The sequence below is a fragment of the Lepidochelys olivacea genome, assembly GCF_965140295.1.
Source record: "Lepidochelys olivacea isolate rLepOli2 genome assembly, chromosome: 4".
Classification (NCBI taxonomy): Eukaryota; Metazoa; Chordata; order Testudines; family Cheloniidae; genus Lepidochelys; species Lepidochelys olivacea.
In genome coordinates, this window is record NC_140414.1 from 75362132 (window position 1) to 75387306 (window position 25175).

A 25175-nucleotide genomic window follows, 5' to 3' on the forward strand; every position below is an offset into this window, starting at 1 on the left:
ATTAACACAAGTATATTCTGTAGATTAATACTTCATTCCATGATTGGCTACATTCTGTTTCTTAAATCAACACATTAGAGCAATAAGGTATTGTGCTAATGGTTCTATTTGTTTTACATAATAATCCTGCTTAGTCACATATGAATAATGGCTAAGTATACACAGTGAATCTGTAAAATCTGGGGACATGCAGTGCCAAGAGCTGCTCCTACTTCATTGTTACTTGGGAGTCGAAGGAGATCGGTAGAAGAGTATATCAGTTTGATTGGATGGTTCCAGTCAGTCCTCTTCAACACAATAAGAGTTAGTTAGAGCAATTTTAAGTTTTTATTCTGAATCCTACTTTGACCTCGACTGAACTTGAAGGCTTACATCAAAATGTATTGTGGAGATTATGTAAGTACAATGATCAGTTCTGCCAAATCTTTCAAAATTTTCTGTTTGAGTTGCCAACCTTAACAGAATGTTAGAAGCCCAGATCCTCAGCTGGTGTAAATAAGCGCACCTCCATTGTAGTCAATCTACTGCCAATTTATGTCAGCTACAGATCTGGCCCAAGGTTTATATGTGGTATCTAAAATGTGGACAACATGGAGAATGTTGTTTGTGCACTTTATATGCAGTGGCAGGATTAAAAATTTATATCTAAGACAAAATGTGTCTTTTACCATTTACTTCTGAAATCGAGGTCAAGGTCTAATTTTGTACCATCACTAAACAATAATGATTTATATTGAACTATAGCTTTTTGATTAACCCATTTTTTAAAAAAAGCAGATTTAAGTAACCTTACAAAATAAGTACAACCTGCAAGAAACTTGGTTAGGACTAATTTGTTAGACAAAAAACTTGTCAAGACCCGAACAAGAAATGGAAGTTTTATTTGCAGAATCAAATAGCTGACTGGTACATTGGTTTAGCAAAAGTTTTGCTTTTCTGAAGTATGTCTCTTTCCTTTGAATGAGTCAGCATGAATACATAGAAATTTGGCATGATTTGGCCTGAGAACAATTTAAGACGGAATATAAGATTTTACATTGTATAGGCTTTTAACTATTGTAAAGTGCTATTGCTATTGTACTCATACATTGTCACGCAGTTAGTTAAAAATAAACAAAACTTTTGAATCTTCTGATGGAATTGACAAATATTGCCTTTTGTTATGTTTCATACATATATATATTTACATTTCAGATCTTTTACTTTAGAAGATGAATGTATATTCTGTGTTACAATGTAATGTACATATTTTTTTTGTCATTTATAAGCATTTATTTTGTCGGGGATGTATTCAGTCATATTCAATTTGTTTATATTTTGAAAATGAAAAATATTCCAAAATGAAAAACTGACTCTCCATTAAGTGACAAATCATGGGAAGTGGTGTTGATTAAATGTGCCAGATTAATATATTGAAACCAAGGTGCATGCACCCAATACTTTTTGAGAGCAAAATATGAAATGGCTTCATATACCTGGCATATGGGTAATTGTGCCATTTAAGGAATTTCATAACCTTTTAATAATTAATGCTAGTGGAATAGTGTATTTTTTCCAAAATGCTTTGTGTGTGCATCCCCAATTGCTTTACAAATCAATACAGAAAGCATTTGCAATTTTTTCTTTAATTATGTATCTGAAGGCAAATTATTCCAGTCTCACTGACAAAGCATTTCTTTCTAGAAAACTATATTGCACTTATTTGTTTCTCTAGACAAATAATTATTGAATAGGGTTCCATAATGTGTTTGTCTTTGATCTGCGATTTGGGATCTCGAGTCCATTACTGGACCTAAGGTCCCACTTAAGAACTGAAGGTTCATTCTTTCTTTCTACTGCTTTATTAATGTATTTCATTTTACTAGAGTAAGGAGGAAGAATTAGGCAGTCTGACACAACTAGAGGATTAATTTAATCTGGAGGAGTCACTAACTTCAGTTTCTTTTCTTCTTCTGATTAAACAAGTCCAATTATATTTGAGTAATTAATATCATGTACTGATTGTATTGCCGGGCATTAATATTAGTATATTACATTACTGCATAAGGGAATAGTTTATAGTTTATATCACTAAAGATTGTTAAATATAATATTAGTAAGAGTTAATGATATTGCAGCTATTTGGACTTATTATAATTTGAAAACACAGTCCAGTATTATCAAATAGATAGTCTAAAATTCCTGTATATTTTGTCTGTTTGTTCACTGTGATTAACTGTAGCTTGACCTTATTATGACAAGCAGGGGAATAGAGGGAATGCTCAAGAGTGAGGTACTACTCAGAGTGAAAGAGAGTGTCAAAATCTGACCATATACTTTCCCTGAACAAAATACTGTCAAATTCTCTCATGGTATAAATTGGCATGTCTGCATTGAAGTGTGCACACTTACTCCCTGGGGTGGGGTGGGAAGAGAGGGAAATAAGTGGATCCTTGATTAGTATATGTCAGTAGAACATTACTCTCCTTCCCTTCAGAACAAAAAGCAGAGTTGGTATTCGTAAAAAGAACAGGAGTACTAATGGCACCTTAGAGACTAACACATTTATTTGAGCATAAGCTTTCGTAGGCTACAGCCCACTTCATCGTATGCATAGAATGGAACATATAGTAAGAAGATATATAAATACACATACAGAGAACATGAAAAGGTGGAGTAAGAGGCTAATTAATTAAGATGAGCTATTATCAGCAGGAGAAAATAACTTTTTTAGTGATAATCAAGATGGCCCATTTAGAAAATAGATTCAATATATGTAATGACCCAGCCACTCCCAGTCTCTATTCAAACCCAAGTGAATGGTATCTAGTTTGCATATTAATTCAAGCTCAGCAGTTTCTCCTTGGAGTCTGTTTTTGAAGCTTTTCTGTTGCAAAATTGCCACCTTCAAGTTTGCTACTGAGTAGTCAGAGAGGTTGAAATGTTCTCCTACCGGTTTTTGAATGTTATGATTTCTGATGTCAGATTTGTGTCCATTTATTCTTTTGCGGAGAGACTATCCAGTTTGGCCAATGTACATGGCAGAGGGGCATTGCTGGCACATGATGGCATATATCACATTGGTAGATGTGCAGGTGAACAAGCCCCTGATGGCGTGGCTAATGTGATTAGGTCCTATGGTGGTGTCACTTGAATAAATATGTGGACAGAGTTGGCATCAGGCTTTGTTGCAAGGATAGATTCCTGGGTTAGTGTTTTTGTTGTGTGGTTGTTGGTGAGTATTTGCTTCAGGTTGGGGGGGGGGGCTGTCTGTAAGCGAGGACTGGTCTGTCTCCCAAGATCTGTGAGAGTGAGGGATCATTTTTCAAGATACGTTGTAGATCTTTGACAATGTGCTGGAGAGGTTTTAGTTGGGGGCTGAAGGTGACAGCTAGTGGCGTTCTGTTATTTTCTTTGTTGGGCCTGTCCTTTAGTAGGTGACTTCTGAGTACTCTTCTGGCTCTGTCAATCTGTTTTTTCACTTCAGCAGGTGGGTATTGTAGTTTTAAGAATGCTTGATAGAGATCTTGTAGGTGTTTGTCTCTGTCTGAGGGATTGGAGCAAATGTGGTTGTATCTTAGAGCTTGGCTGAAGACAGTGGATCATGTGGTGCATTCTGGATGGAAGCTGGAGGCATGTAGATAAGTATAGCAGTCAGTAGGTTTCCAGTATATGGTGGTGCTTATGTGAGCATTGCTTATTAGCACAGTAATGTCCAGGAAATGGACCACTTGTATGGATTGGTCTAGGCTGAGGTTGATAGTGGGATGGAAATTGTTGAAATCATGGTGGAATTCCTCAAGGGCTTCTTTTCCATGGGTCCAGATGATGAAGATGTCATCAATATAGCGCAAGCAGAGTAGTGGCGTTAGGGGACGAGAGCTGAGGAAGCGTTGTTCTAAGTCAGCCATAAAAATGTTGGCATACTGTGGGGCCATGCGGATACCCATAACAGTGCCGCTGACTTGAAGGTATATATTGTCCCCAAATGTGAAATAGTTGAGGGTGAGGACAAAGTCACAAAGGTCAGCCACCAGGTTTCCCATGACATTATCGGGGATACTGTTCCTGATAGCTTGTAGTCCATCTTTGTGTGGAATGTTGGTGTAGAGGGCTTCTACATCCATAGTGGCCAGGATGGTGTTTTCAGGAAGATCACCGATGGATTGTAGTTTCCTCAGGAAGTCAGTGGTGTCTCGAAGATAGCTGGGAGTGCTGGTAGTGTAAGGCCTGAGGAGAGAGTCCACATAGCCAGACAATCCTGCTGTCACGGTGCCAATGCCTGAGATGATGGGGCCTCCAGGATTTCCAGGTTTATGGATCTTGGGTAGGAAATAGAATACCCCTGGTCGGGATTCTAGGCATGTGTCTGCACAGAGGTGGTATTGCGACTCAGAGATGTGTCTGAGTCACAGTGCCTCCCAGGGCTAGTTCCGGCCTGGTGCAGTTTACACACAACCTTTTACTGAGGGCTAACGGCACATTCTAGCCCTAACTATTTCCTAGAGGAATCCCAATGTAATATTAATTTAGGAACACAACAAAAAGCAAAATCATAATTAGCATTACTTTTAGAATAATTAATTAATGTTTTAAAACAATCATCATTTTTTTTTTGTATATGCCTGGGTGGAAGGTTACCTTGATTGGAATACATCAAGGCTTAAGAATGCAAACCAGAAAGTGCTCACAACAGCAATCCTGCCAGACAAAGAAACATTATCTGACTTCATTATTGTGATTGCATACTGGAAATGGCTTCCCATAGTACACAAACAGAAAAAACTACCAGAAATTAGATAAGAAGGCAGCCACTGTCCTTTATAAAATACATTTATCAGAAAAAGACAGGAGGATTTTGAGGATGACTGAATTAGATATGTTGAAAAGTTTCCATTCCATTATTGCATCATATAATTTTCAAATGAGGTGAAATACATTTAATAAATTCACATAAATCAATACTACACTTAGCAATTTTTATCTAATAATAAAGCTGTACCACAGAGGATCTCTTTGAGGAAGCATAGCTAGTTCATAAAGGACTAGAGCACATAGCTTGCTTTTAAAGCATGTATTTTTTTTTAGAAGGTATTCACATTCTTCAACATTCAGTCCAAGGAAATCTGACTTAGATTGTTTGTTATCAGTGGTATGACTTACTGAACAAATATTATTAGAAGGTTGTTCACACTTCAGATTACTTTTTTCATCATAAGACTGCATTGTCTGAACTTTACACACCATAATTTGATAAAAACTGTGAAAGCAGATAGCTACAGCCTCAGCCTTTACTGAGGCTTGTGTTGAACTGCTCAAAGCTTTGATTGATGGAAGAAAATGTAACTTTCTTACTCTTACTTAGACCTGGGAAAACAGTGCAAACAAGTTTTGCTTACTTTTTGCGAATTCTGAATCACTTTTCAGGCGCCATCCCTTATTTCTTCATTCCCCTCCTACTTCATCCAAGCAAACTAGTTTTATGTTTTCACAACTGTTTGGGAAGGATCTTTTATTCAAATAGTTACAGGCATTTACGTGCAAGTGAGCACGTCCACATATAAAGTGATCAGCCAGGCCACAATTACGATAACTGGCCGTGTGTTTTTTCACAGGCAGGTATTTGGAGGCAGCAAGAGACTATAAGAGAGTTTTAAAATCATTGGGTCTCTCAGATAAAACAAACAAATAGAACATCAGCATGAGGGGCAGTGAGAAGCAGCATGGAGGAGAGGACAGAAGGGTAGGTAAGATGAGGACGCTCAAACAGCAGAAAGTTCCTTTGCTTGTGGGCACTTTGCATATGTTCCAGCCTCAGAAAATGGAGGGATGTTTCTGGAGTGGGTCTAGCCACTAACGTGGGGGATAAGAAGACAGAGAGAGAACTCCCCCATAGAATCACCTTGATGTGGAATTATATAGAGCAAGGGTCAGATCAGCAGATAGCCATCTACTGACTAGTTACACAAGTTCAATGGTAAATTATTCCCTTACCCAGCCCTAAAACACTCCACAGGATGACCCTCATGTTCCTCCTTGACTCAGGAGTAACTGATTTTCTGCTAATTTGGTCCCCTGTTACATCTTCTCTCTCACTTGAAAAACCATGATAAATGCTACCTTTGCAAACAGTGTTACAGCAAAACCAATACATAAGTAGACCAAAATGTTGTGACCAATATGTCAAAGTGAAAACAATATCTTTAAAATTAGCATACAATGTAGTCTTTATTAAGCCCTTGCAGATGTGTTTTGTGTTTTTCCTTCACTGAACCTTATCTAGTATTTTTAGTCTGTTGGCATAACCACATTTCCAAAATTGGCACCTAAAGTTATACCCTCAAAAATGCACTTAGATGCAGCTGCAGGTACAAAAAGCCACATTTGAGTAATTGCATATGCAATGTTCTGGTTTATGCATGTAAATGTGAAGTATATGCATGCACGGGTATTTCTGAGGGCAGAGGATTTGAAAATATGGCCCACAGTCATGTATATAGTTGTATAAATGTACTCAGTGCTGTACAGTAGTAAGACAAAACATGCATAAATCAGGGAGTGTCCACTACATCTTGAATGTGAGATTTTAGAATTTTCATGAAGACAATGGCGGGAGCTTGAAGTATATTTAGTAGAGAAGATAGCGGCAGCATGTAGGGATGTGTGGAAGAGGAATCAGGAGCTGGTAAACAAGCTGAGACAAGAGGGCAGATCATCAGTTGATGTAAATCATTGTAGCTCCATTGACACCAGCTGAGGTTCTGGCCCATCTTTTCTGAATACACTCTATAGAACACTATTTCCTTAAGGCCAAATTTTGATGTGATTTTATTTGAATGGATATAGTTATCATGAAATAGATCAGGTTCCAGATGATAATAAAAAGGTTCACAGTCATGAATTCAGTTTCTTTATATACTAGAGTCCCCTTGGGAAATTGAAAGTACATTTAGATATTGGAGAAATCATCTAAAACCGCTTACTTATCTTGAGGTCCTTCCCAGAATAGTATCAATACAAGCTATTTAGGGGAGGAATCTACTTACCAGGACTGATTTATAATCAGTCAAGATAAATCGCCCTTTCATAGCTCTCATGTGTAAACTATAGTTAGAAGCCCATTTAATGTCCATATATAAGAAGTGTCTGATAGCTATCCAAGAATCACAATCATGACTATGAGTCTAAACTCAGTGTGCATGGGTTTTATACCTTTGTTAATCTACCAAAATGAAAAGGCATAAATGAATTACTCAGCACAATATTCATAGTATCATAACTCTGGACAACATATAAAGTGAATTACTTCAGTGCAACAGCGCTAATAATCAAAATGCATATATAGGGCATTAGCAACTCAGGGCAGAGCAGCACAAATGTCAAGTTTGGGCCTGGTCCTACAAGGTGTCTAGCACTCTCAACTACCCATCTCACAGAATTTGCACAGAACCTTGCAGAACTGGACTCCTAATACATACTATACTTCCCTTTCAACTCAGTCCTACCACTGAAGTCAACAGGAGCTTGGCTTGCTTATTTGTTTCTCTATATTGAATTTATTACTGAAGTCATCTCTGTCACTTATTTTGTCTGAAGAAGAATTTATACCAACTTCTCCTTTCCTTCCTCAGTAGAGCTTCAAACGATCAATTTTGAAATCACTGGCTGACATTTTTGCTCCCTTAAAGCCTCATCCAAAGCCCAATGAAATCAACAGAAAGGCATCCACTGACTTTAACTAAAGGCTTTGGGTCAGACCCTAATGCCAGAAAAGTTAAATGATTCAAAAGTGTTTCTGTTCTTTTTAACATTCAGCCAGGAATCCTGTCATTTGAAAAACATTTTGTTTTGCTCATAGGCTGGGTTGGATAATGGTCTATTTAGAGAAATTAAATAAAGTGACAACACCCCTAAAATTTACACTGGCATCACCTTTCTTGCAGAAACCTGCAAGACCATTTTTACTGCAGTAGCGTTAATATCACCATGAAATGTAATTTCTGCACACAGCAAATGGCAACATGTGTCTTGTAAGTGTGAAATTCAGCCCCACAAGGTGCCATGAGCATGAACATCACTTAGATCTTTGTAGATTAGTCTCCTGTTCTGCCATTTCTCTGATTTTAGCAGTTTCATATTTCTGCACCACTGTCAATTATTTCCCATGTATACTGCTGCCTAATTATTTTTATATGTGGAAATCCACAAAAGCATAGTCAATTTAGTGAGGTCAGATAATGTTGCATTTAACACTGGGGATAAAATACTGGGGCTGTACTATTGGCCTGCTGTCAATAATTAAAGTCTAAAGGAAAATTTCAATTATGTGAGACTAAAAATAGTCTATAGGGTCATGAAGAGTCACTAAGGGTCTGATCTAACTTCTGCTGAGAGGAATGGGAATGTGCCTGTTGACTTCAATGAAAACTGGATTGGGCCCTAAAATAGGCAGACCTTAATGCAGCAATGGCCTACAAGATTATTCAAGTATTTTAGTAGACATCTTCCTATTCTGAATGCCACAAATATCAACACAAAGCCAATTTCAGCAATCTAAAACTGAACTCATATTACTGTAATTACAGGGAAAGTTTGGGTGTAAGTAAACCTATTCTTCCGTAGATCAAAGAAATTTAGTCAGTCCGGAGATCAAAGGTTTAGGTTTAACTTTTTAAGGTTTAAGTATAAGAGTACTGAATTACAATAAAGGAACAACAACTTTAATTGTCAAACTTTCACAAGCTTATTTTGAACTTCATTTCTTTCTCTGAAGTAAGGGCAAGATGTTATTAGTGCAACTCTGGCCTAGTTTTTGTTCTTAATCCAGTGTTTTGACTATTGATACTCTCTTTCCTGGCTCTTTTAAAGATTCCTTTTCTGTAGCAGCAAAAATAATGAGGAGTCCTTGTGGCACCTTAGAGACTAACAAATGTATTTGGGCATAAGCTTTCGTGGGCTAGAACCCACTTCATCAGATGCATGGAGGAAAAAAATACAGTAGGCAGGTATAAATATACAGCACATGAAAAGATGGGAGTTGCCTTACCAAGCGGGGAGTCAGTGCTATCGAGGCCAATTCAATCAGGGTGGATGTCGCCCATTCCTAACAGTTGACAAGAAGATGTGAATATCAACTAAGGGAAAATTACTTTTTGTAGTGACCCAACCACCCCCAGTCTTTATTCAGACCTAATTTGATCGTGTCAAGTTTCCAGTTGGTGTCAATATTGTTTAAGGTAAATTGTCCTATACCATTGTTTCGTTAGGACTAGTAGTTCTCCTAGTAGTCATATAATAATTCTTTACCTTTCTTCTATTTAGGGTGGCTTTAATTAGGAACAGTGTTTTCTCTTATTTTTCTTAGCTGATCATCCACAGCTGATGACCTGTCTCAAGGCATTTGCCATCACCTGTTTCCTCTTTTGAGAAGGAAATTGTAGTAACTCTGTAGGTTCTTACACTGTTATTTATGATGTGTTCTGTAGTCCTGAAAAATATTTTACACTAATCTTCAGAAAAAGTTATTGTAATGTGATTGCTGTCTTAGAGCTGTTGGAATTTGATGTACCAGTGTTATACCTTGTCTAATAATTCATTCTGATTGATGGGGAGTTGTTACTTGAATTATTCAGAACCCTGTTGGATGTTTCATTCACTGGAGTGTGTTTAAAGGCTTATTTCACCTATAGCTTGGGAGATATTTCTTTCAGATAAATGTCACTGCTATGGCCAGGATTTTCTGATGATGGGTTAGACAAAGTGTATTTTGAAAATTAAAGTAAAGTAGGAAAATGACAAAGGGGAAAGAATAAGGACTCCTGCCTGGGCCATTCTAAAGCCCAAGCAGATGGAGGAGCAGTCATAAGGTGTGCAGTATGTTGTTCTTTTCCTTCTGCTTCTCCTCAACAAAATAGATCAAAAGACCCATATGATGTACTAACAAAACACAGGTAGCCACAGACTCAAAACTGAGTATGCTAGTTGCAGACATAGCAGAACTCAATCAGACTGAACAAAGGAAAACAGTAATTTTTCTAACTGCTTTTTGGTGTTCAAAAAGCTCTCAAAACCTACCTCAAAATAAAGCTGATTGTTCTGCTCCATTTGCCTTGGTTAGAGAATTACAAACTGGCCCAGCCCTGCTCTCTGGGCTGACACCAGTCTATTGTATTTGGATTTTATTATTCAGTACCAGGGCTTCTCGGCCCTGTGTGTCTGGGTAATAACTGACCACTGTTTCTTTCTCTGGGTCTTGCAGATGCATCCCTGCAATCTGACACTCTCATTGGTTAGTGGAACTCTGCAGTCCAACTATCGAGACCCCAGAACCAATGCTCAGCCCTCCCCAGCCCCCAGTTTCCCACTCCCCCATTTTCCTTGTTACATTCCTCATGGACAAAATGGCTGTAAAGCAAGGAACAAAGGCTTAGCAAAAGAATTTAAGGCACAATTATTTCCTCTTTAAAGAAAAAAAAACAAATGAGTTACAGATCTATGAAAAATAACAATTAGCCCTGAACAAGACTTCCCCAGATGGATCTCATGCTACCTATAAATCCTGAGTTCTGGGTAGTATTCTTAAACTAGGCAGAGTCTCTTCTACTTTCACTCTTCCTAGAAAGGTCTGCTTACAGATAGCGACAGAATAGCTTCTTACTTAGAGAAGCAGCCTTCTTAAATAATGACTCTCATATTTAGTCAGGTGGCAGCTTTCCCAACCATGTGCTTAGTGTCAAGAACTATGGACAGAAGCTTCTTCAGCTGAGCTTGGGGCTAACTAGAACATCCCTCAGGCTGGTTAATGAGCCCAGCTGGACTTCAGCAGATTCACCTGATTGGCCAACCCTCCCATTTGGCTGCAAGGTGTCACATGTCTGCATTTAATCTCAGCAACGGCAACAGATTACTAACTATTCAATATTTGTGGCCTGCAATTTCATTCTCTTCAATGCCTTGTTCCTAGCCTTACCCTACACCTACTCCTACCTTGTGCTTGTCCTATTCCTATCTACCTCAGCCCTTGTTCCTTGCCTGGTTCTTGACTCTGACTCCCAGTTCCTGTTCCCAGCTCTGACCACTAGGTAAGACCACCCATATCATGACACTTAGAGCAGGAAACTCCAGCCCTCTTTTCCCAGAAAGGTTTCTGTGTAGAGAGTCCAGTCAAAGGCCCTGTTAGTAGAAAACCCCTTAGTCTAGTAGGGAATAATCATTCAACATTGATGGCTCTCTCATCGATAGTCGTCTCCAAGGTGTCCCACTGCCTAATGTGAGCACACACTGTCTAGAATAGATTGCCCTTCTCAAGATTAGTCTGGTTTTCCAAAGATGCTTACAATGCAAACTGTGGGTTACAATCACACATTTGCATTCTTATAACAAAATGGAGTTAACTTAACTCAGCCATACCCCCAATCTGTCTCTCAAATGACTGTGCAACAGATTGTGGCTGGCCTCTGCCTCAGTGCATAAGGAAAATGAAGTGCACAAAGGGTAGGGGTGTGTCCTCTACTTCTCTTCTGGGTGGCTTGCTCCCCTGGCATTAGTTGGGAGTAGTCTCTGCACTTTCCCAAGAACAAGTGCTGCAATTGTGCCACAAGCAGAAGTGAAAGCTCCTTCCACAATCTTCCTTCTTTCCCCACCAAATGCACCTGCACAAGGGCCAGGCATGACCTAGCACTAACATATAGTGACTCATGGAGATCTGAATTCCTTTCCAAATACCTTTTTCCCCAGTTTCTCTCCATGCACCATCATGTCTCCACAAGATGGTGCAGTATGAAGCTGCCACATGCCACAGAATACAGAGAGTCAGATCCTCAGCTAGTATAAATCAGCATAGCTCCATTGACTTCCGAGGCAGGATTTAGTTCAGAGTTATTCATTTACACCAGTTGAGGGTCAGGTCCTTTGAAATCACCAGTGTCCACCACAATGTGGTTGTCATCCCTCTTCTTTGACTAACTTTCAGTGAATATTGTAAAGCTCTTTGGAATCCTTTGGTCCTGTCTAAAAGGTTTGTAAATGTAACATACAGAAGACAATGAGGAATTATTATATAGTTACTACATTGGAGTCAGGCCTGAACTTGTCCAAAGTTCAGATACAGCGTTTGGCTCAGACCTATATCAGAATTTTATGAAGATTTGGGGAAAAAACAGATGCAATGAAGTTTAGTACATGCTGGAGCCCCAAAGATTTCAAACTAGATGTATCAAATGATCCAACTTACAAAAAGTGCTTCAGGATGGCTTTCAGAAAATAAAGTAATGAAAGTGTTCCTGCCAGAAAATTGACATTCAAAGCCTCAAATTATAAGGACGGGGATACACATCTTACAAATAAGAAGGGCACTTTCTTAAAGAAGCACAGTTCTTTGGGGTTTTTTAAATTTATTTTCATAATACTAGCTCTGAGATAAAAGCCAGCCACTGAGTTGTTAGTATTTCAGGGTTTTTAATGGAGACCTTAATATTATATGTAGCAACACAAAGTTCAGGTCAGTGATTTACTGTATTTTGGTGGAATTCTGGGTCTGCTGAGAAACCAGTCAAAGTTAAATGAGAGCTACAATGACCAGCTAATCAGCAAGTGGACTGTGACACAAACCTTTGTGGACAAGGAATGTGGACAAATTTGAGATAGTCCAGTGGAGGGCAACAAAAATTAATAGGGGGCTGGGGCACATGACTTACGAGGAGAGGCTGAGGGAACTGAGGTTTTTTAGTCTGCAAAAGAGAAGAGTGAGGCGGGATTTGATAGCAGCCTTCAACTACCTGAAGGAGGGTTCCAAAGAGGATGGAGCTTGGCTGTTCTCAGCGGTGGCAGATGACAGAACAAGAAGCAATGGCCTCTACTTGCAGTGGGGAGGTCTAGGTTGGATATTTGGAAACACTATTTCACTAGGAGGGTGTTGAAGCACTGGAATGGGTTACCTAAGGAGGTGGTAGAATCTCCATCCTTAGAGGTTTTTAAGGCCAGGCTTGACAAAGCCCTAGCTGGGATGATTTAGTTGGTGTTGGTCCTGCTTTGAGCAGGGAATTGGACTACATGACCTCCTGAGGTCTCTTCCAACCCTAATATTCTATGATTCTACGATTTGTGTGAGATAGAAGCCAAGGTCAAAGGTAAGTACTGTGTGAGGTAATTTAATATTTTGGAAAGAGCTGTTTGCTCAAATTTTGTTCTAGGATTTTTATTAAAAATGTTTTTCTTGTGCTGTGTTTTCTAGAAGGAGTTACCTTGAAGTTACATATGTAATTCTATTCTATTTAAAATTATCGTTCCTTTGATTTTTATGGTAATGTAGTTTGGCTGTTTATTGGCTTGGATTTTCCTTACTAACATTGGGCCTGGTATACTTAGCTGAGCAGTGCCTCTTAAGAGGCCAATTGAGGACATTTAGCATATGCAAGGATCAGGCCTGTTGTCAAAGATCCATAATTAATATTTTCCGGTGCTTTTCTGGACAAGAGCGCATATGCTTTATGCACTCTCCATCTCTGTGCTCATGATCACCCCTAAGCCATATGCTAGTAATTGTTTCTTTTCTACAGAAGGGACTTAAATCCATTTTGCTTTGGGAGTTTCATGAACATGTACTTGTGAGCACAAATCATTGATGCTCACTACATCTCGGTTCTGATTGGCAGGTTATATCTTTTGGAAAAAGTTATTTGTAAAAAAATTAATAGTCTCCCAAATGGTGGAAGCCCATTGCTAGAGACATTTAAAAGTAGACTGGACACAGTGAGAAAATAGATTGTGGAGAGAAGGATGGTTCTAAGTGTCCAGTAGGTCTTATCCATCTCTAATCACTATGACCCATAGCTTCATGTCTGCCACAGCTTTTGGTTGGCTCACTTGAAGCTCTATGCATCCGATGAAGTGAGCTGTAGCCCATGAAAGCTTATGGTCTAATAAATTTGTTAGTCTCTAAGGTGCCACAAGTACTCCTGTTCTTTTTGCAGATACAGACTAACACTCCTGCTACTCTGAAACCTGTTGAAAAAAGGATATTTTCCTTGAACATGTGAAATACTCTGTATTCTTTCATCAGAAAATGTTTCATTTCCTACATTAGACAAAAAAAGCAATGACATGGCAAAGCAAAGTGGCAGACATGAGGACATGGGTCATAGCAAATAGAGATGGAGAAGACCTTCTGGACATCATCCTTCTGTCCACTAAGAAATTGTTCCCTACAATCTATTCTCTCACTGTGTTCAGTCTACTTTTAAATGTCTCTGCTAAAGGGTTTCCACCATTTGGGAGACTACTGATTGACCTAAAAAGATGTTTGTCAGGAATCTTTCCTTTTTCTTAATTTAATTCCATTACTACTAGATATCATATTTTGCATCATGCCAAACAATTCCTCCCTATTTAATCACACCTTTCACATTTTTGCTGACAATTGTTTCACTTTGTATAGCTTGGCTAAACAGTGACTATGTTTAAGCCCCAATCCTGCAGCTGGATTCACATGAACTGTTGTGTCCATATGAAGCCCTACGAAGGTCAATGCTGTTCCATACAGGTACAGGAATTAGTCATGAAAATCCAGTGAGAGCATCAGGACCTTAGTTATTTTAATCTTTCCTCATAAATCATTCCCTCTAATCCTTCCGTGTTTGTTACTGTTCTTCCAATTCCTCCACTTTTGACTTCACATCCGAGATGATAATACTTAGAAAGAACCACGCCTGTGATACTTCACTGATATTAGTCGTATGACCTCTGTATGGCATATGAAATGGTTGTTTCTATTTACCCTGGAAGAGTTGAGATTCAGAGGTGGGCGTGTGTAGTGAAAGAACATTAATACCATAATCTTTCACCTCTGAATTACAACCTTTCTTCGAGGGTAAATAGAAACAACCATTTTATATGCCAGGACAAGTATATTCACTCTAACTGAATCTCTGCAGGATAACCTCTTTTCCCTTAGAGGCTGGAGAATTAGGCTGAGAAAAATAACTTCAGAATAAAGTAGGAGTAGCAGTTTCATGCGATTTTGTAATTATTTTCTATCGCATCTGCCTATAATATAAATGATGTCTATATAACAATACATCAAAGAATCTCTGCAAGTTTTCTTTGTACTGGACACTATGGAAATACCTAGACAAATTAGATTTAGATTGTTTCCATTGATCTTTCACATCCATCTCGAGATATCCATAAGCCACATCAGTCTTATGAAAACATCTTTTCCACTCAATCTTAAAAACAAATTCCATGTGCATGCCTTAGGTTACCGATCTATTGTGAGTGCTAGATTCAACATCTCTGTTAAATTTAACAGACTGGAATTAATTAAAATTTCCACTTCTGAAATGATTTTTTCTGGTATGTCCATATTTTGGTGGCTTTTTTAAGCAATAAAACATCTGCTTGATCTTAAGAAAATTAAACTAAAATGGCTTTCTTGTGCTAAGTATGACTGTAAGATGCTGTTTAGTTGCCAACTATTTCTTAAACAGTGGACCATGTATGTCAAATCTGCTCCAGATGTTTTACCATTTTAAAGCTGGACAGAGAGCATTTTAACTGAATGTCAGTCGTGTTTTTACTTTCTCCTACTGCCAAAGGCAATTTCAAAACCCTAGAACTCTGTGTTAAACAGAGGAAGATCTTTATTTGAATTCTGTGCGGGGCATCCTATTCCTTTATAATCATCACGACTATATTTGAATGACGCTGTTTTGTTTCATTTTTCCTCAGCTTGAATTTTTTGAAAGTGGCTAACTTAAAGCATTGCTTTCAGTTTGAGCATCCTTCAGACAATATTCTATTTTTTTTTAATTGCTAAAGGTGTTTCCCCTCATGTTTTTCAGGTGGGCCTGAGACCAACATCAAACATGTCTGAACATCCTTTGTCCCCTTTTTCTCTTTGTACACCTGCGTGTTGTGCACTTAAAGTAAACAAATATCTTTTCTCTAATCTCAGGTGTTATAGTAACTGTAAGAGCTATTTGCAATAATAGGTAATTTTCAACCCAATTTTCAGTGGAAATGTGATCATCAAGTTGACTGTGTCCCTTTAATCAGGTTGGAATACAATGATTAATATCATATTATTTACTGGTCACTTGTGGAATATTGCTTAGTAACCTCATAGAAACTAAAGTATGTGTTTTGAGTGTCAATGGGTTCCAAAAAACAGGTTTGATGCCTGATCTTGCAACCTTTACTCATTACAAACATAGGTTCCAGAGGGCATCAGTGCTTTACTCATTAAAGGAAGGACTATTCATAAGAACAAGGGTTCCAAAATCTTGTGGTTCATTCATAATTCTGCTGATGACACCTTGTATATAATTAATGATCAGTTACAAATAACACTAACTATCTCTTTTCCCCCTTAGCAGATACAAGGAACAATCTTCCCAGCTCCAAATTTCAATCCAGTTATAGATGCCCAGATGCTTGGGGGAGCCCTACAGGGAATAGGTGTGTATCCTGACTGACAATTCCAAGCCATCTCTTCTTTCAGCCCATCCTTGGAAACACCTTTAGAACAAGAACAATCATAGAAACAGGCATCAAGAATGGAAAGAGATAAGCAATGATTTTTTAAATTGATTTTTAACTAAAAATCATATATCACTGACATTAAAAGAAACTGTGCAATTGCATTGGAAGGAATTAGAAGATGTTCAGGGTAGACACAAGCCTATGGCAATTTATTCAAAGCTTTTGGGGTTTTTGTACTAAGCTGCCTTTTCCTAAAGGTTATCTTTTATTTCACCAGCACTCTTGAGACAAAAGAAAAGTCTCTTAATTATGACATCTAAAATTAGCTATTCTCAAAGGATATTGGCTTTTAAAATATCAATCATTGCTGAAAAAAACCATACAAGATTACCTTATTGATTCCTCTTGAGGAATTGCTAATCTATGGACTGAAAGCAAAAACCAGACAAAAATGCAGTTCACCAAAGCATTTTTCTCTCTTCAGGTTTTTGTTTTGGGTTTTGTTGATATTTCTGGGGATCAGAATACTGAATCTTTGACTGAGACATTTTCCTAATCAGGATAGCTGTCTGCATAGGAAACTTTCAAATTCACCCTGCTAGGCTTTTTACAAGTATTAAAACTATGGCTGTCAAACAACTAAAAAACTAATCACGATTAATTGAGAGATTAAAAAAAATCACAATTAATTGCAGTTTTAATTGTACTGTTAATAATAGACTATCATTTATTTAAATATTTTGGATGTTTTCTATGTTTTCAAATATATTGATTTCAACTACGACACAGAATACAAAGTGTACAGTGCTCACTTTATATTATTTTTATTACTAATATTTGTACTGTAAAATAGATAAACAAAAGAAATTGTATTTTTCAATTCGTCTCATACAAGCACTGTAGTACAATTTCTTTATTGCTGTGACGGGGTACGGACTCACCACCACAGCGCCTCCTGCTGTTCATTCTGAGAATTAGCTCAGTTCATGTGGAGCGCCCTCTGCCGGTGCTGTCCCGTCTGTCTCTTGCCCTAGATTGGCGTCTCGACCCGCGTTGCTCTCAGCTTGAGTCATCCTCTTCAGGACACTGCTCTCCGGCAGTGCCCACTGCTCTGGTCTCACCCACTTCCGGGGGTTTGGTGTTATCAGCAGTCCTTCTCTTCGCCCCAGCCACAATGGCCAACAACACCCCCAAAGGCTAACCCCTTTTGGCAGGGGTCTGGTGCAGTCCATGATGGCCACTCCTAACGGCCAGGTGGAAGTGCAAGGGGGAAGGGAGGGACCCAGGCCTGCCCTCTACTCTGGTTTCCGACCCAAGACCCTTTGACGGCAGCCTTCCTGCCTGCCCTCCTTCTCTCCCTTTGTCCGTCTCTCTCCCTGGGCCGTTTCCCCTTCAGCCCCTTTACACTGGCTAGGCCCTTTTTAATTTGTTTTGCATTAATCGCTTGAGTTAACTGTGATTAAATGACAGCCCTACTTAAAACACCAAATCTGGCATTCTGTCCAGCCATTCTCTTCAGTGGAGCGTATGTGCCTCCATTTAGCTATGTATACTTTGTCCCAGGAAATACCAAAAAGGAGTATTATTAAGTACAATCTGCCTCTTCTTTTTGATTGATTACGCTGTTATATGTTAAGGTTTCTCATATTTTACTATTTTTAAAGCAAGAACTTTTAATGAGTTATATTTTCACTGGGATTAAAATAGACAATATTCTGTCCATCACCTATTAAATACAAATTGCAATAACACATTTTAATATACTTTAAACTTAATCATGTAAAAACATGGGAACAAACTTCTGTTTTCATGCATGACTATTTATCTACAAAATTAAAGCAATTTGACTTCAATGAAGCTATGTCCATTTACTCCCCACAGCCTTTGCCCTGAGAGCTGGCAGTCTGTTGCCCCAGTCTAGCTAACAATTATGCATGTAAGTAAAATTACTCACATTTGTAGTCCCACTGAGCACAATGGGAGTATTCACATGAGTAATGTTACTTATGGAGATAAACAATTGCTGTGTTGAGCACTAACTTCAAGGATGGACAAACCATTTTTCATTATAAACAAACCTCCTGAAGTAACTATTCTCTGAAAAGTAAAAATAATATACTGGATTTGAAACTGCACACTTCTTGAATCTGAGGCTACATCATTGAACGGAATGGGACCTTTGCTATTGACTTCAGTGTGCATGTGATCGGACTCCAGATGAGAAATAAAATGGCATCCATGTCATTCATGAGAGCCAATAGCCTGCCATGTGGTGAGGAAATGGTGCTCTGCCAATTAAACAAGACTTAATTTACTGTATTACAGACTGATGACATTCTATTCAGAATTTGTAGTTATACTGTAGAATGTTTTATTACCCTGATCAGCACTTGGCAACATAATACAGGCCATAGTTCTTGCAGCTAATATCAAATTTGTCAAAATAGAACCTATGAGTTAAAATTCATACAATAAAATCTGCATAATCCCAAAAAATCAAGAATTCATTCAGAATAATGCTAAAGAACCTTAAAGACTATCCTCCTCTAACACCATGCTACCCATCACTAAAGTTTCCATTCCAAAACTTCTGTGGGTTACCTGTAACTTTCACTTAAACACTTTGTTATTTGACATTTGAGAAGCTAGTTATTAATCAACCATTTTTCCAAGTCAGATGCAACATGACGATTAAAACAATTTCATTAATGGACTTGCTGATATAGAAAATCGTCATGTCAGTTACATAAAGTAGTATTTATGGAAGGGTTATATAAAGCTAGTAATTGATTAATGAAAACACTGAATGATAATGTTACTAATATGGATTTAATGTTACTAATGTGAAACTACATTTGGCAAACTAATCTCATTTGCCCATTTTTAATGCTCTGAAATTTTATTGAAGAAACAACCACTAGTTCATGTAAGTGCACAGAAGATGATCAGCAGTCCGATCATGTGTAACAAAACTAAGGTACATTGTAGCGGACACTCATATTTCATCCCTCGCAGATTCAGTGAAAGTGTTAAAAATAGATTTCAGAGTAACAGCCGTGTTAGTCTGTATTCACAAAAAGAAAAGGAGTACTTGTGGCACCTTAGAGACCAATTTACCAATTTATTTGAGCATAAGCTTTCGTGAGCTACAGCTCACTTCATTGGATGCATACTGTGGAAAGTACAGAAGATCTTTTTATACACACAAACCATGAAAAAATGGGTGTCTACTACTACAAAAGGTTTTCCCTCCCCCCACCCCACTCTCCTGCTGGTAATAGCTTATCTAAAGTGATCACTCTCCTTTACAATGTGTATGATAATACTGGGCCATTTCCAGCACAAATCCAGGGTTTAACAAGAACGTCGGGGGGGGGGGGGGGGTAGGAAAAAACAAGGGGAAATAGGTTACCTTGCATAATGACTTAGCCACTCCCAGTCTCTATTCAAGCCTAAGTTAATTGTATCCAATTTGCAAATGAATTCCAATTCAACAGTCTCTCGCTGGAGTCTGGTTTTGAAGTTTTTCTGTTGTAATATCACAACTTTCATGTCTGTAATCCCGTGACCAGAGAGATTGAAGTGTTCTCCGACTGGTTTATGAATGTTATAATTCTTGACATCTGATTTGTGTCCATTTATTCTTTTACGTAGAGACTGTCCAGTTTGACCAATGTACATGGCAGAGGGGCATTGCTGGCACATGATGGCATATATCACATTGGTGGATGTGCAGGTGAACGAGCCTCTGGTAGTGTGGCTGATGTTATTAGGCCCTGTGATGGTGTCCCCTGAATAGATATGTGGACACAGTCGGCAACAGGCTTTGTTGCAAGGATAGGTTCCTGGGTTAATGGTTCTCTTGTGTGGTATGTGGTTGCTGGTGAATATTTCCTTCAGGTTGGGGGGCTGTCTGTAGGCAAGGACTGGCCTGTCTCCCAAGATTTGTGAGAGTGTTGGGTCATCCTTCAGGATAGGTAGTAGATCCTTAATAATGCATTGGAGGCGTTTTAGTTGGGGGCTGAAGGTGACGGCTAGTGGCGTTCTGTTATTTTCTTTGTTAGGTCTGTCCTGTAGTAGGTGACTTCTGGGAACTCTTCTGGCTCTATCAATCTGTTTCTTCACTTCCGCAGATGGGTATTGTAGTTGTAAGAATGCTTGATAGAGATCTTCTAGGTGTTTGCCAATTAACTTAGGCTTGAATAGAGACTGGGAGTGGCTAAGTCATTATGCAAGGTAACCTATTTCCCCTTGTTTTTTCCTACCCCCCTCCCCCCAGATGTTCTTGTTAAACCCTGGATTTGTGCTGGAAATGGCCCACCTTGATTATCATACACATTGTAAGGAGAGTGATCACTTTAGATAAGCTATTACCAGCAGGAGAGTGGGGTGCGGGGGGGGGGGGAGAGAAAACCTTTTGTAGTGGTAAACACCCATTTTTTCATGGTTTGTGTGTATAAAAAGATCTTCTGTACTTTCCACAGTATGCATCCAATGAAGTGAGCTGTAGCTCACGAAAGCTTATGCTCAAATAAATTGATTAGTCTCTAAGGTGTCACAAGTATTCCTTTTCTTTTTAAAAATAGATGGAAATAAAAACTTACCAGACACCTAGCCACCTTTATCCTTTTGTGTTTCTAAATGAATGGTACAATCTCCCTAAAATAGTCTGCAAATAGCATTGGTAGATATTGAGTTTTCAATTACATTTTTCATCAGATTCCATTTTCAACTAAAGATATCCTGAAATATTTTAAGTTTTCATTTAAGTTGGTCATAGTTTTTGATGAGCTACAGGCTGGATGGATTTTTTCATGAATTTCAAGAAATGAAAAATTTAGGATTTTTTTTTTAAGTAAAATCTTTTGGTGAAAAAATCATGTAACTTTTAAATCAGCTCTTTGTAAAGCTATCACTGTTCCTTCCAGTCCCCCATTGACTTGTTTCTAGTGTCATGCCCACAGAACCTGTCAACTGACCATACCTTAGTCAAGGACCACTGGGAGACTCACAGTTATTGAAAATAACCTTGTGATTGGGAACCATCACTTTAAGCACAGCCTATTATACACATTTTCATATTGCTGTTACCCAAGTTTTCTCTTCTACTTCCATCTCATTTGTTACATTCACTTTTATCTTAAATCAGATTGTAAAGTCTTCAGGGCAGGGACCATGTGTTATGTGTATGTACGGCATATAGAACACTAGGACACAATCCTGATTGAGCCTTCTGGTTGCTACCACAGTACAAATATTAAATAAAAATAATTGAAAAGCAGTGTGATCTGCTGCATCCCTAACATTTAGCAGGTACAGTACATGTCTCAGTTCAGGGTAACTGCACCTATATTCCCCCATCGTCCAGCAAGGACATCCACTCTTGGTTCCTCTGTTGTCATCACTCTTGGATGGATACATGCACCTCTCCCTTCTGACTGGGGTATTTCTGGGCTGAAAAGTTCTCTGCCTCTACTGTACTATCCCCCAGGAAGCCAGGCTACCTAAATGGCCAGCCTCTCTACTTTATTTGCTCTGCAAAGACTAATAACACTGTAATTGCTGGTAGTTAGAAGTTACCTCATTTTTTTCTAAGCAAACCCTTTTATTCTTAAGGTGAAAGCATTACGGAGAAAACATTAAAGCTAAGAGCTTATATGAATACTAATAAGCCTGTCAGAGATCACCCCCCTCTAATTAGTTCTTCAAACCCTCCAGACAGGGTTTTCCTCTGGTGAGCAGCTTTCACTTAGAACTAGCTCCCCATGAGTTAGATTCCCTCCTTTAGATAATTTGGGCCTTTGAAGAGACCATGAATAGGTAATCTGCCAGACAATAGGCTTATCTTTAAGGCACAGTTTAAAAAAAAATAGCTCCTAGGGTGAATAATTTGCATTCCGCTCTTCCCAAGTATTTCCTAGGAACCCCACTCAACCAAAAGTTCAGTCTTGTCTGGTCAATTGTTTTAAGAGTCCTTTGAAGCACATAACACTTCATAGTATTTATGTTAGTCCTGCCTCCCCTTTAAAAAGTTACATGCCATCCCACAATAATACATAAACATTTGCATGTTTAATACAATGGCCTAAGAGACTTTAACTTAAGGTTTGTCCTAGATATTGTCATGTCTGTTACACAAAAATCTGACAAAGATCACAGAATCACATTCTGTGAGTACCATTTGTAACCTATTGGTCATGCAAAGGGTTTATTAAGCAGTTGTCTGTTCTCCTGCAACAGCCTTGAGTCAATGTAATTTAAAAGTGCAGTTTAGCTTGTAAAGACCTTTACATAACTTGTATTTTGATTGGCTGGTTCTTTTTATTATTCTTTTCAGGGTGTTGCTGCTTTTTGATATAAAGATAAGGATGGCTGGCCCATCAATATAAGAGTATTAAAACCTCAGCTTTGTGCAAGTCACTGCCACGTTCCTTGGAATTCTACCCCTTTTGTATCTTTGAAGCACCACTCTTTTATAACCTGTTGAATCATCCACTTTTCCAGTAAGAGACGACATGATTTTGTCCTTGGAATGTCACTAAAAAGCCAAGTCATATCAAATCATCAAGAGTTCTCTTTTGGGAGATAAAAGCAAAATAAGTGAATTAATTGTGAATTATTTTTTACCTTCTTTTGAGTTTTAGCAGTCATACTGACTACATATTAATGAAAATATTGCTCAAAGTGACTGAAGAGTAACCGAGAAACATTGGGCAAGAGCTACATATGTCCCCAGTTCTCACATTTTTTTCTTATATAATTCCATTGGCTGCCCTGGAATTATTCCTGATACATCCTGGCCCCATAAATTGGACTTTCCACATGTGGGGAGTCCTCAGCTGGTGAAGAATTTGTGTATGATATTCCTTTCCCAGCCTGGCCAGGAGGATGCCTGGCTGGATGGTTACTGTAATCCACCAATCCCTAGGTGGCACAGCACTCCTGTGCAGGGAAGCCTTTACTAGCCAGTGGAATTTAAGACATCAGTTTAGCAAAGTATTGAAACATGTGCTTACCATTAGGCACATGAGTAGTCCTAGTGAAGTTAACAGGACACAATGTCTGAAAATTAAACATCTAATAGGTGTTTTTCTTAATAGGGCCTGAAGTTGGCTCAGAAGAATTCTGGGACTGGGATCAGTGTAGCACCAGCCTCACGATCAGGGAGTTACAAATGACTCTTTTCTGTTATGCCTAGCAGATTCTGGGTGCAGCAGAGAAGTCGGTCGATACACAAAAGTGTGCCACTATTGTATTCATAAGCTTTTCAAATGGATTTTCTATTCATTTTCCAAGGCTTCTCTTTCATTGCTGTGTCAGACTCATTTCAGTGCTCAGTTAAAAGTTGTGAGGCTTGATCAAGCATCATCAGCATTGAAAACATCACATTCCATAAATGGAGGCAATTAAAATTCTAAGACTAAGTCTACAATGCAAATCAGGAGAAACATTTTGCTCCACAGCAGATAATCTGTGATTTTTGTTGCAATGGTTCTGCAATGTAGCCTCTCTGAAATGACCTTCAGTAATTCCCAAACTATTTATGCTCCCACTCAGTGTCTGACCCCACACCACAGACAAGATTATTAAAAGTAAAGGTTTGGTTTAATAACTGCCACTTAAAACAATAATTTTCCCATGTAAAAAGAAGAAACAAGAACATAGTATTGTGTTTCTTTTTACACAGGAAAAAACATTTTTTCATGTTTTCAGCAGCAACAGTTCCTGCAGGTCTTATATAAATATAAGAAACAACAGATGAATTTGGCCTATCTCCACTAAAATCAATTGAGCTCCACCAGGAAAGAATTTGTCTGGAAATGTCATTAAAAAACCAAGTCATATCAAATCATCAGGAGTTCTCTTTTGGAAGGTAAAAGCAAAATAAGTGAATTAATTGTGAATTATTTTCTATCTTCTTTTGAGTTTTAGCAGTCATACACTGATTGCATAAATTTATCAGGTAGCTCTAATCACCAGTTACAAACTAATGATCATAGATAACGTTCTTCCACAAAGTAACCCTTGGTCCTAATGCATCATTCAGAAACCAGTATTAATAAATAATCCTTCAACATTTTATTTTATACCATCTAACTGAGCACCTTATTCAGCAATTTTACAACCAATGGTCCCTCTGTGAATGGCCATTCCATTACTGGAAATCAATAACTCAAAAATGACAATTTAATGAGCATTGTCACATCCAAACTCAACCTTCCAGTCCTAGCTATAAATTCTACCTGAATGCCTAGTTCTTATTTGATGAAAGCTTTAATCCAATTTTACTGATGTTTTCAAGTCCATTCCCCTTGAGCGTATGGTAATGCATCTGATGATAATACAGATTTCTTGACTATTTGTCAGTAGTACACCAGCAAGTGAAAGGTACATAAGCATGATAAATATTATTGATGTTTGTAAATACCAATCTGATATTAATCTGTTGAGTTTTTTCTGCAAGAAATGTGTTTAATGCATTTGAACAAAACATGGTATCTTACTTACACTCACCAAACAATGATAAATATAAGTAAAAGTTTAATTTAAGCATTTGGTCTTGTTTCCTTTCCAGGTTGTGAAAAGGACATGGTGATTGATATTCTAACACAGCGTTGCAATGCACAAAGACTTATGATTGCAGAGGCTTACAGGGAAATGTATGGCAGGGTATGATGACATCGTTTTGCATATGTCCACATTTATAACTCTCCTGT

At 38.3% G+C, this 25175-nt stretch overlaps 1 protein-coding gene across 1 annotated transcript in view; it reads left to right on the forward strand.

Moving 5' to 3' along the window:
- Positions 1 to 306: 306 nt before the first annotated feature.
- Positions 307 to 25175, forward strand: part of ANXA10 (annexin A10) — a gene marked incomplete at its 3' end in the record, with an annotated part of 49868 nt that continues 24999 nt past the window's right edge. Inside the window, exons 1-3 of the mRNA XM_084627642.1 lie at positions 307 to 396; positions 16350 to 16434; positions 25034 to 25128. Of these exons, the coding sequence (XP_084483768.1) occupies positions 379 to 396; positions 16350 to 16434; positions 25034 to 25128 (198 nt within the window). The 5' untranslated portion in view covers positions 307 to 378. The remainder of the gene's footprint in view (positions 397 to 16349; positions 16435 to 25033; positions 25129 to 25175) is intronic.